General features: G+C 45.7%; 1 protein-coding gene and 1 pseudogene across 1 annotated transcript; both read right to left on the minus strand.

The window, feature by feature from the left end:
* Window positions 1-215: 215 nt before the first annotated feature.
* Window positions 216-1,485, minus strand: LOC106002752 (annotated as a pseudogene).
* Window positions 1,486-7,428: 5,943 nt separating this feature from the next.
* On the minus strand, window positions 7,429-8,892 carry LOC106002753 (PRAME family member 8-like). The gene has a single exon (XM_013037563.1). The coding sequence runs from the start codon at window positions 8,890-8,892 to the stop codon at window positions 7,429-7,431; it is 1,464 nt and encodes a 487-aa protein (XP_012893017.1).
* Between the last annotated feature and the right edge of the window lie 4,938 nt (window positions 8,893-13,830).

Raw genomic sequence — 13,830 nt, forward strand, 5'->3', positions numbered from 1 at the left:
TGACTACAGAGGCAGAGCAGAAAGGCCAGGGAGACGCTCCATGGTGACCACCCAGTTGCCTTCAGGCCCCAGGGTATAGAATTGGCATGTTTTGTGACGATGAGAGAAATTGGTACAGATCTGGACCTTCTGAGTAGTCCCTATGTCTCTTAATGCCTGTGCCAACCTAGCCTGAACCTGGGAAAATCTCTGAGAGTCAAAGTTCCCAACCCTACAGCCTTGAGGGAGGTAGCTCTCCAGAGGGGCAGGGTAGAGCCCTCGTCTCAAATGAGGCAGCCTGGCCGTGTGGCTCAGGAGGCTCTGCACGGCAGACACGGAGATGTGGTTTCCATAGAAACTGAAGACGCGGAGCTGGGAGCACAGGCTCAGGGCGGGCAGCATGCACAAGAGCTGGGGATCCGTGATGGCACAGTCCTCCAGGGCCAGGGTGTCCAGGGTGCTGGCTGCGTGCTCCAGTAGGACTCTCAGGGGCTCAGGACTGAAGTTGTCCAGGGGCAAACTCCTCAGACGCAGGTGCTTGAGCTGCCTGGAGCAGGGCCACTGGGACAGGAACCACAAGTCAGCCTCCTTCAGTGGACACGAACTGAGAGACAAGGTCTTCAAAAGGGTGAGGTTCCTGAGGATGGTGGGCAGCTGTCCATAAAGGAAGAAGACTTTGTGCACATACAGCTCCTGCAGATGCTGCAGCTCTCCCAGATGTACAGCGTATATGCAGGAATATGAGAAATTCTTGTGTCTGGAAGTGTTGAAGTTGGCACTCATCCTGGAGAATTTGAGGATGCGAAGGTTCTTCATCTGGCTCAGGTAAGGAGCAAATTTTTTCATGGTTTCTCGATGCCAGAATTTATTTACCTTTAGTTCCTGGATAGAGTCCAGCTGCACTGCAAGGAGAGCCTTCTGGATTATGTAGATGGAATTGGAATGAATCTGCAGCTTCCTTGAGCAGAGTTGGACTCTTTCTTGCTTCTCCCTGGCCCACTGGAGCAGGTAGGCTTGGAGAGCATTCTGGCAGCCATCTTTGATGGTCAGGTTCTTGTGTATAATCAAGGGCTGCTCTTCAGTTACCAACAAACCACAGCTCTCTGTTGGCCTGTCAGTCAGGACATCTGGATAAGAGATTCGGGCCATTGAAGGGTAGCCCTGTATCCAGATGTTGGGGTGCTCATTCCGCAGGTCGAGGACTTGCAGTTTCCACCGACTGGGGCGCTCCTTCTTGGCCAGTAGCAGATCGAGCCCATCCAGGACAGTGTTGAAGGTTTCCAGGTCTGGAGACTCTGCCAGGTCCCCCAGGGGGAGGCAGGAGAAGGGCCAGGCCTGCACGAGGGCCTTCAGCACCTCTGTGTGGGCCCTGGCATAGACCTCCATGAACAGCGAAGGGAACAGCAACACGGGTACATCCTCCAGGGCAGCGATGGCCAGGGCCTGGTTGCTCAGCAGACTCTGCATGGCCAGATGCTGGAGTGACGGTGGGGTCCTGATGCTCATCTTCATGGATGAGATGTGCAACAGATTTGAGCCAGCAGTGCAGGCTCTCTGTTGGACACTGATTGCAGGTCCCAGGATTCTGTTGCTCTCCTCTGGTCTCTGGGTGTCTTTATAACTAAAACCCACACTCGCCCTTACATGTCTACCAATCAGAGAGCACCTTCTGATGGGATTTCTGAGATACACCCATCACACCTGGTCTGCTTGTAACAGGCTGGATTAATTGAAGCAGTGGTTCTAAGCAGACTGATAGGTTTATAGGTGTGACCCGGTTGGTGCCACTTCCATTTAAAATTTTTTAAAGCATTTCCCACACTAACATGTTAATCCGTTGAGAAACATTCTCAGATATTTCACTATCCTGAGCCTGTAATGATTCCAAGAATATTAGCCAGCCCAACGTTATAGCATCCACCAACATATCTCTAAGAAATTTTCTTTTCCTTTCCTTCCTTCTTCCCTTTCTCCCTCTCTCCCTTCCTTCCTTTCTACTTTCCTTCCTTCCTTTCTTCCTCCCTCCCTTCTTTCTTTCCTGGCTGCCTTTTCCTTTTTTTAAATCTTGTGCTGGACTGGGACTTAAACCCAGGGCCTTGGGGCTGCTTATGTGTTACTTTAAGTCAAGGACAGTGCTCTACCACTTGAGGCACAACAGAAATCCTGAATCCAAAAACGTCTCACTGGGCTGGGAAGGTGGCTTAGTGGTAGAGCATTTGCCTTGTGTGCATGAGGCCCTGGGTTCGATTCCTCAGCACCACATAAGCAAAAAGAAAAAATGTCGGAAGTGTGGCTCAAGTGGTAGAGCGCTAGCCTTGAGCTGAAGAGCTGAGGGACAGTGCCCAGGCCCAGAGTTCAGGCCCCACAACCTGACCCCCCCAAAAAACAACCAAAAACGTCTCACCTTTTATTGGCCCAGTGTGTGTGTGAACTGTGACCCTCAGATCTCAGAATTCTTGAGTAGTAGGATTCTAGGAATCCTAGAATTTTTGTGAGGAGTTTCTTGGTGATAATATTCTCACATGCATTCCTGCCTGGCTGGTTTCTAACTGACATCCTCAGTTCTCAGTCTCCGGAATCAAATTAAAAGCAAGACACATGTGTCTAGGTGAGCACAAAGTGAATTCTTCATATAGAAGTGCGAAGGAACTGTGATCTGCATGCTTCAGACACATGTGACCAAATCTCAACCAGCACAGCTTTAAGTACTGAAAATTCTCATCCCCAAATACTGGAGAAAGAGAAAGAATTCTCTTGTCTTTAGTGGGATGTCATTTGAAAGGAATGCAGAATGGGATGACACTGTACAAGAAGAAACGTAGTCATTACTTGAATCATGAAACTGTAGTCCTGTACCTCAACTTAAGAAAATAATTTAATAATTTAAAAGAAAGACTCTCCGATTTTCCTGCTAGTCTAGCTTCTAACTGCCATCCTCTGATCTTAGCCTTTGACTAGTAGAATTACAGGCAGCATCTACCAGATGCCAGTGTGAATCTTTCTTTCTTTCTTTTTTTAATTTTTGGTGTTTCTGGGTGGACAGGAATTGAATTTTTCCAGTAGAAGAGCAAATGAAGTGTGCCTGCATTCTCGAGGCAAATTTGATCATATCTCAATCACTATGGTGTAAACTACTAAGAATACTTACTCCAAAAATCTGTGAGATGTGGAAAGGGTTCTCTTGCCCTCAACGGAGGCCATATGGTATTTGATGTTGAAATTTACCCTGGAATTTTCCCCCAGAACATGATCTATATCTGTACCACAATGGAGAGCTTTGCTTACTTAAAACCATTAAGAAAAACAAAATCAGCTGGGCGCTGGTGGCTCATGCCTGTAATCCTAGCTACTCAGGAGGCTGAGATCTAAGGATCACGGTTCAAACCAGCTCGGACAAGAAAAGTCCGAGACACTTATCTCCAATAAACCACTAGAAAACCAGAAGTGGCACTGTAGCTCAAGTGGTAGAGCGCTCGCCTTGAGCTGAAGAGCTGAGGGATAGCACTCAAGCCCAGAGTTCAAGCCCCACGACTGACCAAAAAAGAAAAAAAAAAGAAAGCAAAACAAGATCGTGTTCTAGTTGTTTCCAGGATGCATTCACTGCAGATTCCTGATGCTGGGTGCACAGAACATATGTACCCCCTGGACACTCAGAAACTCCTGGAGTTCCAGAGCTACAATTGAACTGATAAGCTAAGAACAAGACCTCCTGTTTTTTCCACCTGTACTGATCTGTGGAGTTTGTGCCCCCTAGAGAATGCACTTCTGTCCAGGTTTTCATTTCTGATGACAAGAAGAGATTCCAGGAGAGAGGCACCCTACTACACTGGCAGAGTAGAAAGGCCAGCAAGCCCTCCTCTGTGGCCACACAGGAAATATCTGGGCCCAAGCTGTAGAAGTGGCATTTGTTTTGTTAATAACAGAAATTGATACAGATCTGGACCTTCTGGGATATCTCCATGCCACTCAATGCCTGGACCAAACCAGCCCAAACCTGGGCAAATCTCTCAGGGTTGATGTTCCCTAGCCACCAAGCCCCTCGAAGGTAGCTCTTCAGAGGGGCAGAATAGAGCCCTCATCTCAAATGGCCCAGCCTCGCCGTGTGGCTCAGGGAGTTATTCTTGACCTTGTTACCTGCTATTTCTGTTTACAGTGGGTCTCCTGTCTGTACACTATAGTCCTGACACCTGTAATCCAAGCTTCTAGCTAGACCAGTTACAGGAATGATCACGGCCTCTCACTGGTCCTTGCCTGCTCCAGTCCAGCCCTAGTTTCTGAGTGGTTATTCTTAACTAGTACATCATGCTCTCGCTACAAGTTGCCAGACATTAGCCCCAGGCTCTGAGGTCACTTCCACATTGGTTGCAGCAGCACTCCTCCCACTCTCTCATATATAATTAATCTGACCAGAATATGTTGGCTCTCTACACACCAATATATCCTGCAGGCCAGAAGATGGCCTCTCCCAAGTGAACTCCCTTCTGCCTGAACCATGTGGCTATCTAGCCTCAGAAACCTTTACACTTTGGTGCGGAGAAATAATATCCTTCTACCTATTCTTTTCTTTCTTTTGAAAGTAAGTTTATGGATTGATTGACAGAATAAATTGTGCTGGTCATTATGTAACTTCTTTTAGAGTTTATTTTGGTTTTTGATTTTTGCCAGTACTGGGATTTGAACTCAGTAAGCAAGTTCTCTGAGCCCCATTTCCCTGATGATCTTTAGGTATATAGATTGTGTGTGTGTGTGTGTGTGTGTGTGTGTGTGTGTGTGTGTGTGTGTGTGCGCGCACGCGTGCGCCATATGTTTGTATGTGTGGGGCCTGGGTATTGTCCTTTAGCTTTTTTTCCCCTAAGCTAGTGATTTAACACATGAGCAACAACTCTAATGTCAAGGTTTTGGTGGATTAATAGAGATAAAGTCTCACAGACTTCTCTGTCTTAATCATGAAACTATAATCCCTCCATTCATCAAATCCACCATAAAATTTCAAAATTAACCAGAAAGAGACTCAAAGAAATATTGACCTCCTGCTCACCCAGGGACACATACATACTTACTGAAAGGTTCACATTGGGATTCTGTGACTCCTGCTTTTAACTCTACTAGTCAACAGGCTGAGATCAGAGGATGGCAGTTCACAGCAGGAAGCCAGAAAATTCTATGAGTCTCTTTTCTTTAAATTTTTGAAATTTTATTGTAAAGTTGATGAGCAAATGAAGTATGACTTGTATTCTAAGGGTGTCTTTGATCAAATCTGAACTGGCTTTAGTACTGAGATTTGTCATTCCAAATATACTGTTGAAGCAGAAAGAGTTCTCTTGCTTTCATGGGATGTATTTGGCATTAAGTTTTATATGTTTTCCAAACTTTTCTCCAAAACTTGATCTATGTATGTTAGATGTAGATCATGTGGTTTCTATTGTTTGTTTTATTGTGTTTTATTGTTCTAGCTGTGGTGCTTGAACTTGGGGCCTGGGAGCTGTCCATGAGCTTTCCTGTTCCAAGCCAGGACTCTACTTCTTGAGCCACAGCTCCACTTCTGGCTTTTCTGGAGGTTCATCAGAGATGAGAGACTTTAGGACTTTCCTGCCCAAACTAGCACTGAACTGTTATCCTCAGATCTGAGACTTGCTGAGTAGCTAAGATTGGAGAAAAGAATAATACCCTCATTCTATGGTGCTGAGAAATGATGTCTTTGCACTTTCTCTTTTCCTTTCTTTCATTTTAAAATAAATATGACTGGCTCATTTCTACAGTAAATTGTCGACAGTCAGGGCCTGCCCTGGAATTTTGGGGTTTAGAAAAACAAGAGCCTGTTCCAGTTCTTTCCAGGCTGAACTCACACTAGATTACTTTGGTGTATGCACAGCACACATGTACCCTGCAAAACCAACACTGCCTGACTCCTCTGTAAAATGTATAACAAACTGAATACAAAAGTTCTCCCACCCATGTACCCTAAATCCTCAAGTCATTTCCAAGGATGACCCAATGCCCTGAGCCTACAAACGGCCCAACAATAGCAGCCAGTCCAACTTAGAGCGTCCAACAAAATACCTGGAAAATCTATCTTTACTGTTCTTTCCTTCTCTCTCTCCCTCTCTCCCTTACCCTCATTCCCTCTTTTCCTCCTTCCCCTCTTCCTTTCTTCCTTTCTCTCTCCTCCCTGCTGCATTCTTCTCATCCATTTTTTTCTTCCTTTCTTTTTTTATTTTGTGCTAATCTGCCATGTGAACTCAGGGCCTTTGGCTGTACCTGAACCGTTTTATGTCAAGGCCAGTACTCTACCACTTAAGCCATAACACTAATTATTGAATCCAAAGACCCTCACCAATTTAGAGCCCACCTTGGGTTTGAACTGTGACCTTCAGATCATACTTCTGATTCTAGGAATCCTAGAAATTTTGTGAGGAGTCTCTTGGAGATAATACTCTCAAATATTATGCTTCCTGGCTGGCTTTTACCTGAGATCCTCAGATATCAAACTCATGAATAGAATTAGAGGCCATAGATGCTGGACCCTGGTGTGAGCACATTTTCTTGCTTTTTGTTTTGGATTTGTTGTCTGGTGTGCCAGAGTGGGCACAAAGTGAATATTTCTTATAGAAGTTCAAAGGGACCGTGATTTGCATTTTTAAGGCCCATTTGATCAAATCTCAACCAGTACAGCATTAATTACAAAAAATTCGCATTGCCAAATATGTTGGAGAAGTAGAAAGTTCTCTTGGATTTAATAGGATGTCATTTGGTATTGGATGTTTAATTTTCTCTCATACATTTTTCTCCAGAAATTGATCTATGTGTGATTGACTTTTGTTTAGGTTGGTGTGTTTTTTGCCATTTCTGGAACGTTTGTGCTCTCCCTGAGATTTTGTGCTCAATGCCAGCACTCTACTACTTGAGCCATAGCTCCATCTCTAGGTTATTTGAAGGTCACTAGAGTTGAGAGTCTCATGGACTTTCCTGCCCAGGCTGGCTCTGAACTGTGATCCACCGATCTCAGACTTGCTGAGTAACTAGGAATCTAGCCACAAACAATACTCTCATTCTATGGTGCCGCAAAATGATCTCTTTCTACTCATGTTTTCTGTTCTTTTTATTTTTGATTGATTGATACAGTAAATTATAGATAGTAAGAGATTGTCACATGATACGAGTCTGCTTACAACCATTAAGAAAAACAAGATTGTGTTCCACTTTTTCCAGGCTGAATTGACTCCAGATTCCTGATGGTATGTGCACAGGACACATATTAGCCCCCTCGCCCGAAACACTCCAGAAATCCTAAAGCTCCGGAGCTAGGATTGAACTGCAAAGCTGAGGCCAGATGGCCAGTCTCTCCCACCAACAGTGAACTTCAGATTTTGTGTCCTCTGCAGACTGCCTTTCTGTCCCTGTTTTCATTTCTGAGGCTGAGAAAGATTCCAGGGAAGAGAGGCGCTTGACTTACATAGGCAGAGCAGGAAAGCCAGGAAGACCCTCTTTTGTGACCGCCCAGGAACCATCAAGGGTCAGGCTATAGATTTGGCACCTGTTCTGGCGATGACAGAAATTGGTGCAGATCTGGACCTTCTGATTTGTTCCCACATCTCTCAATGTCTGCACCAAGGCAGCCCCAACCTCAGCAAATCTCTCAGGGTCGAAGTTCCTTTCAAACCAAACTTCAGGGCTGTAGCTCTCCAGAGGGGCAGGATAGAGCCCCCTTCTCAAATGGCCCATCTTGGCATTGTGGCTCAGGAGGTTCTGCAGGGTGGCCAGGGAGATGTGGTTTCCATAGAAACTGAAGAAGCGGAGCTGGGAGCACTGGCTCAGGGTGGGCAGGATGGCCGAGAGCTGGGCATCAGTGATGTAACACTCCTCCAAGGCCAGGGTCTCCAGGGTGCCGGCCACTTGCCCCAGGAGGGCTCTCAGGAGCTCAGCATTTCGCATTAGCAAAGTCCTCAAACGCAGGTGCTGGAGCTGCCTGGTGCAGGGAGCCTGGAACAGAAACCTCAGGTCTGTCTCCTGCAGCGCACAGGCGCTCAGACACAAGGCCTTCAAAGGCCTCAGGCTCCTGAGGACGTTGGGCACGTTTACATTTAAGATGAATACGTCGTGCACGTGAAGCTCCTGGAGATGCTGCAGCTGGCCCAGCTGCTCCCCAATCACCCAGGAATACTGGGAGTGAGTGAAGAAGTCACCACACATGCTGGAGCACGTGAGGCTGCGAAGGTTCTTCATCTGGCCCAGGTAAGGAGTAAACATTCTCAAGGTCCTTGGAAGCCAGAATTCACTCACCACCAGTTCCTGGATGGAGTCCAGCCTCACCATACGCAGAGCCTTCTGGATTTCAGAGATGGAGCTAGTAAGAATCTGCAGCTGCCTTGAACACAAATGGACTTGTTCTTTCCTCTCGCTGGCCCACTGGAACAGGTGGGCTTGGAGATCATTCTCAGCGTAACCTCTGATGGTCAGGTCCATGGCGATCATCAAGGGCTGCTCTTCAGTCATCCCTGAGCAGTGGCTCTCTCTTGGCTTGTCAGTCAGGACATCCAGACAAGATAGTCGGGCCATGGAAGGGTACCCTTGTATCCAGATGTTGGGGTGCTCCTTCCGCAGGTCAAGGACTTGCAGTTTCCACCGACTGGAGCGCTCCTTCTTGGCCAGTAGCAGATCAAGCCCATCCAGGACAGCGTTGAAGGTCTCCAGGTCTGGAGACTCTGCCAGGTCCCCCAGGGGGAGGCAGGGGAAGGGCCAGGCCTGCACCAGGGCCTTCAGCACCTCTGTGTGGGCTCCACAATAGACCTCCATGAAGAGCGAAGGGAACAGCAGCAGAGGCAGATCTTCCAGGGCAGAGATGGCCAGGGCCTGGTTGCTCAGCAGACTCTGCATGGCCAGATGCTGGAGGGAGGGTGGGGTACTGATGCTCATCTTGATGGACCAGATGTGGGTCAGGTGTGCAGGGCTCTCTGAGTCCCAGCAGGGCCAGGCTCTGACTGCAGGATTCAGAACTCTACTCTGTTCTCCATCCCTAGCCTCACCATGCATACCTGCCAATCAGAGAGCAGCTTCTGGTGGGATTTCTGATTCACACCCAGCACACCTTGGTTGGGTGTTTCACTTGAGATTAATTCAAAGGTTGATTTTAACAAAAAAAAATGATAGGATTAAAGTCCTGTCACACAGCCCAGCTTCTCTTTGAAATGTAAATCACACTTTACCAAAATGACCTCCACTGCTATTCCTTAATCCCTCCAGACATTTCCACAGATGTTCCACTGCAAAGCATGCAAGGAGAGAAGTTACCCGAAGTTGTAACCTCCACAAGACATCAGGAAATTGTTCTCTGGATTTCTTTCCCTCCCTCCCTCTCTCCCTCCCTTTCTCCTCTCCTCTCCTCTCCTTTCTTTTCGTCCCTCCCTCCCTCCCTCTTTCCCTCCCTCCCTCCTTCCCTTCCTTCCTTTTTCTTCCTTCCTTCCTTTCTTTCTTTCTTCCTTCCTTCTTCCTCCTCTCCCTTCCTTCCCTTCTTCCCTCCCTCCATCATTACTTCCTTCCTTCATTTCTTCCTTCCTCCTTCCCTCCTTCCTTTCTTACTTCTGTGTTTCTTCTTGTGTCCATCCTAGAACTTTAACTCTGAGCCTGGGTGCTGTCCCTTACCTCCATATTGTCAGGTAGTGCTGATCTACTTGAGCCACAACATTACTACTCACTTTTCTGGGGAGTTTATTATAAATAAGAGGCAGAGAAAAAGCTGTTTACTAGAGGACCATATAAATACAGTATGAAAAAACAATCGTGGCCCCAAAGAAGATAGATAAATGGCAGAAATTACCAAACACTTCTCAGTCCTGTCAATATTCACAGACTTAACTCCTAATTAAATGACATAGATTGACTAACCGGATCCTAAAACAAGATCCACCTATCTTCTGTCACCAAAAAGCACACATTGCCCAAGGAAGCAAACATTCTGAATGTGAAAGGCTGGAATAAAATCTATCAAGCAAAGAGCCCCATAAACGGGCCAGAACAGCAAAACCACTAGCGGATAGAAAAATAGACTTCAAATTAAAATTATGAGAGGAGACTAAGAAGGACGTGACATATTAATATATGGATCTCTCCTACAGGAGGACATAACAATTCTTTTTCTTTTTTTGGGTCTGGTTGTGGGGCCTAACTCTGGGCCTGGGCGCTGTCCCTCAGCTCTTCAGCTCAAGGCTAGTGCTCTATCACTTGAGCCACAGCGCCATTTCGGACTTTTCTCTTTTTGCTTATGTGGTGCTGAGGACTCGAACCCAGGGCCTCATACATGCAAGGCAAGCACTCTACCACTGAGCCACCTTCCCAGCCCAGGACATAACAATTCTAAACATCTATATGCCAAATGCTGGAGCATCTAATCTCATCAAACTGATACTTTTTACCCTAAAACACATGTGGTTACAAGTGAACAGATTGTTGGTGAGTTTAATACATCAAGTCATCTCTCAATAGATCAACCCAGCAAAAATTAATCAGAGAAAACTCAGAACTAAAGAACTTCATTGACCAATTAGACTTCACAGATGTCTATAGAGTATCTCACCCAGCAGCATCAGAATACACGTTGTATTCAGAAGCACATGCAATTTACAAAATGGGTTATATTTTAGGTTCTAAAGAAAATCTGTGCAAATACAGAAATGTTGAAATTATTTCCTGCATTCTCTCAGATCAAATTGGAATAAAATTAGAGCTTAACATCAAAAGCCATCATGAAAAATTCTCTAAATCATGGAGACTGAAGGTACCCAGTGTGTGTCCTGTGCACACACCCTCAGGAATTGGAGTATCTGGCCTGGAAAGAACTGGAAAACAATATTCTTTTCCTTGATGGTTATAAGCAACCCTCTGAGATGTGGGACAATCCCTTACTCTCTATAATTTACTGTATCAATCAATCATAAATAGAGCTCATTTTTCAAAACCATGTAATGAAAGTGCTGTTTTTGCCTAGAATCCTAGCTACTCCAGATATCTGAGATCTGAGGATCACAGTTCAAAGCCAGCTTTGGAGGACCTCTGGCTCCAAAAGAGCCAGAAGTGGGCCTGGGGCTTAAGCATAAGATCAGGAAAGCTCAGGGACAGCACCTAGGCCCTGCGTTCAAGCCCCACATCTAGCACAACAGAACACAACAAAACAAACAAGGAAACAAACCCCTGACCAAACTCAAACATACGAAGGTCAAATTCTGTGGAAAAGCTAGAGAAAGAATTCAAAACCAAATGCCAAAAGACATCCCAATGTATTTGGGACGACAAATCTCAGGATGTAAAGCCAGTTCAGAGTTGACCTAACTTTCCTTGAGAATGGAGGCCACACATCATTTGCTCTTCTACAAGTGACATTCGCTTCCTGCCCACCCAGATGTACACACAACAGCCAGGTCCCACACCTACGAAAATGTACAAACAGAAAGGTATGATTACTTAATATCTAACCATCATCAGTGAAATGGGGCCTCAGAAAGATTTCTTACTGAGTTCAGCTCTCATTACTTGCCCAGAGCCAAAAACCAAAACAAACTCTAAAAATGCTACACAACACACAGCCTATGAATATCTGAGCACCCATCCAGGGAACTGGTAGTGAAGGTGCTGAGGAATCAAGCTGTTATCGGTGTGTGATCCTTTCCAGCTGGCAAACCTGCTCTATTAGATAAACCGATGTTTGGTGCTACTACCTATTGAGGATGGAAATTAAGAAGGGAAAAGGAGTGAGGAACAAAAAGTAAATGCAAGTAGCAGGTAGGTTACGTAGTGGAGCTGAGCAAAGTGCCTGAGTGGGAAGAGAACTCCCCTTCGTAATAATAGTCTGTGAGCATCACTGAGACCTTTGACCTTCTTTTGCCTCGAGGATGGTGGCAGAGCAACTAATACAATAGAGATGATTAGAAAAGTACCAAAGGCTTTTAGCTGCTCGGGGAGCATTGGGGGTGGGGGGTGCTTTTAGATTGTCAGTGTTCATTTGTTGAGAGATGTTAGGACCGATGGGTCATCATTTGACAGTTAGAGGGGCCCAAAGCAGAGATGGCATAAAAGCAGAAATGCACAGCTCTCAACATGGCTGTCTCTGCATCCCATGGCTCTGTAGCTGCTGACCCCTGACCATAGATGATTGGTGGGGGGGGGATGGGGATGGAGGGACTACTTTCTCCTGTGTGGTGTTTGCCACACTTCTAGTGTGTGTGTGTGTGTGTGTGTGTGTGTGTGTGGTCCTGAGGCATAAAAACGGGACTCCCGGCTCCAGGCCAGCAATCCACTTCCAGCTCTTTGCTGGTTCATTGGAGGTAAGAGTCTCATGGACGTTCCTGCCCTGGCTGGCTTTGGACCACGATCCTCAGATCTCAGCCTCCTGAGCAGCTTGCTTTACAAATGTGAGACATGGGGGTCACTATGTTCATTTAGGTATTTCATTATTTAAATACTTTTTATGAGTATATATCAGTTGCTCAAAGTGAGGGGTGGGTGGCTTTCATTGTTACACAAACATACAAACTCCCAATTTTTACTCATGTTTATGCAGTTCCTTATCAGGAGAAGCCATTGTCACAGCTAAAATCATACATATCAAATCTAGAAAGATCTGTGATTGGATCCTGATTCAAGTTCTTATTTACCAAGCACCATATATAAGAAACACCTTTGTTATATGTTTTAATTCTCATACAGTTCATGTGCGAAGTTAATAGATTCCTCTACTCTTAATTTCCTTTCTTTTGGTTTTAGTATTCAGGGTCTCACAATCTTGCTTAGCCTTTTATGCTCAAGGCTAGTGCTCTACCACTTGAGCCACACTACCGCATCTGTTTTTTTCGATGGTTAATCGGGAATAAAGTTCTTTTACAAGTATCAGCTTCCTGGAGTTCCAAACTGTGGTCCTTAGTTCTCAGCCTCCTGAGTCTCTGGGATTACAGAAATGTGCTGCAGGAGTGCCAACGTGCACTATACTTTTTGATGGATATGTACTTCTCATTAAACTGCAGATCTGTGTGGTTTTATTTGTGTGTTAATCACTTCTCACCAGTAAATACCTACAAATGAAGCTGACACATTTCAGTCACTTTCTGTCTTGAGTTTAATTGTCCTACATGCAATCTTGTCACTTCTAATCTTTATTGGAATCATACAGTGGCCAACCAGCTCTGGAGGAGTTGTCTCATTCCCTGCCAGACTTATTCAGTCCTGTGGACTGAATGTCTATACTTCTTGATGTAAGGTTCGCTGAAAGGAAACCACCACGTGGTCCAGGCAGAAAAGAGTTTATTTGGAGGGACAGCAAACTGTGAGCCCACACAGGATGGAAGGAGAGAGGGGAAGGAAAAATAATTAAAGAGGAGGGGACTCATGTTAAGCCAAATTACACAGGGAAAGGTGGGAAGCGGGACCAGCATGGAGGCAGAAGTAATTCCTCAGCTTTTTAACTAGCAGCTCCCACTCTGTTTTTTTTTGGGGTCCGGTCGTGGGGCCTGAACTCTGGGCCTGAACACTGTCCCTCAGCTCTTCAGCTCAAGGCTAGTGCTCTACCACTTGAGCCACAGCGCCACTTCCGGTTTTTTTTCTTTTTGCTTATGTGGTGCTGAGGAATCGAACTCAGGGCCTCAGGCATGCAAGGCAAGCGCTCTACCACTGAGCCATCTTTCCAGCCCCCACTCTACTTCTTGAACCACAACTCCTCTTCCAGCTTTTTGCTGGTCCATTGGAGAAGCTAGGAATCCATAGAACATTCCTTAATATAACAAAGGCTGAATATGACAAACCTACTGCCAGCATTAGATTCAATGGTGATCAGTGAAAAGCATTCCATTTAAAATCAGGAACAAGAAA

This window comes from Dipodomys ordii, unplaced genomic scaffold, assembly GCF_000151885.1.
Source record: "Dipodomys ordii isolate 6190 unplaced genomic scaffold, Dord_2.0 Scaffold1000000581, whole genome shotgun sequence".
Classification (NCBI taxonomy): domain Eukaryota; kingdom Metazoa; phylum Chordata; class Mammalia; order Rodentia; family Heteromyidae; genus Dipodomys; species Dipodomys ordii.

Excerpts from the sequence above, each read along its gene's own strand:
- LOC106002753 (XM_013037563.1), bottom strand. The coding sequence starts at position 8,892 with ATGAGCATCAGTACCCCACCCTCCCTCCAGCATCTGGCCATGCAGAGT.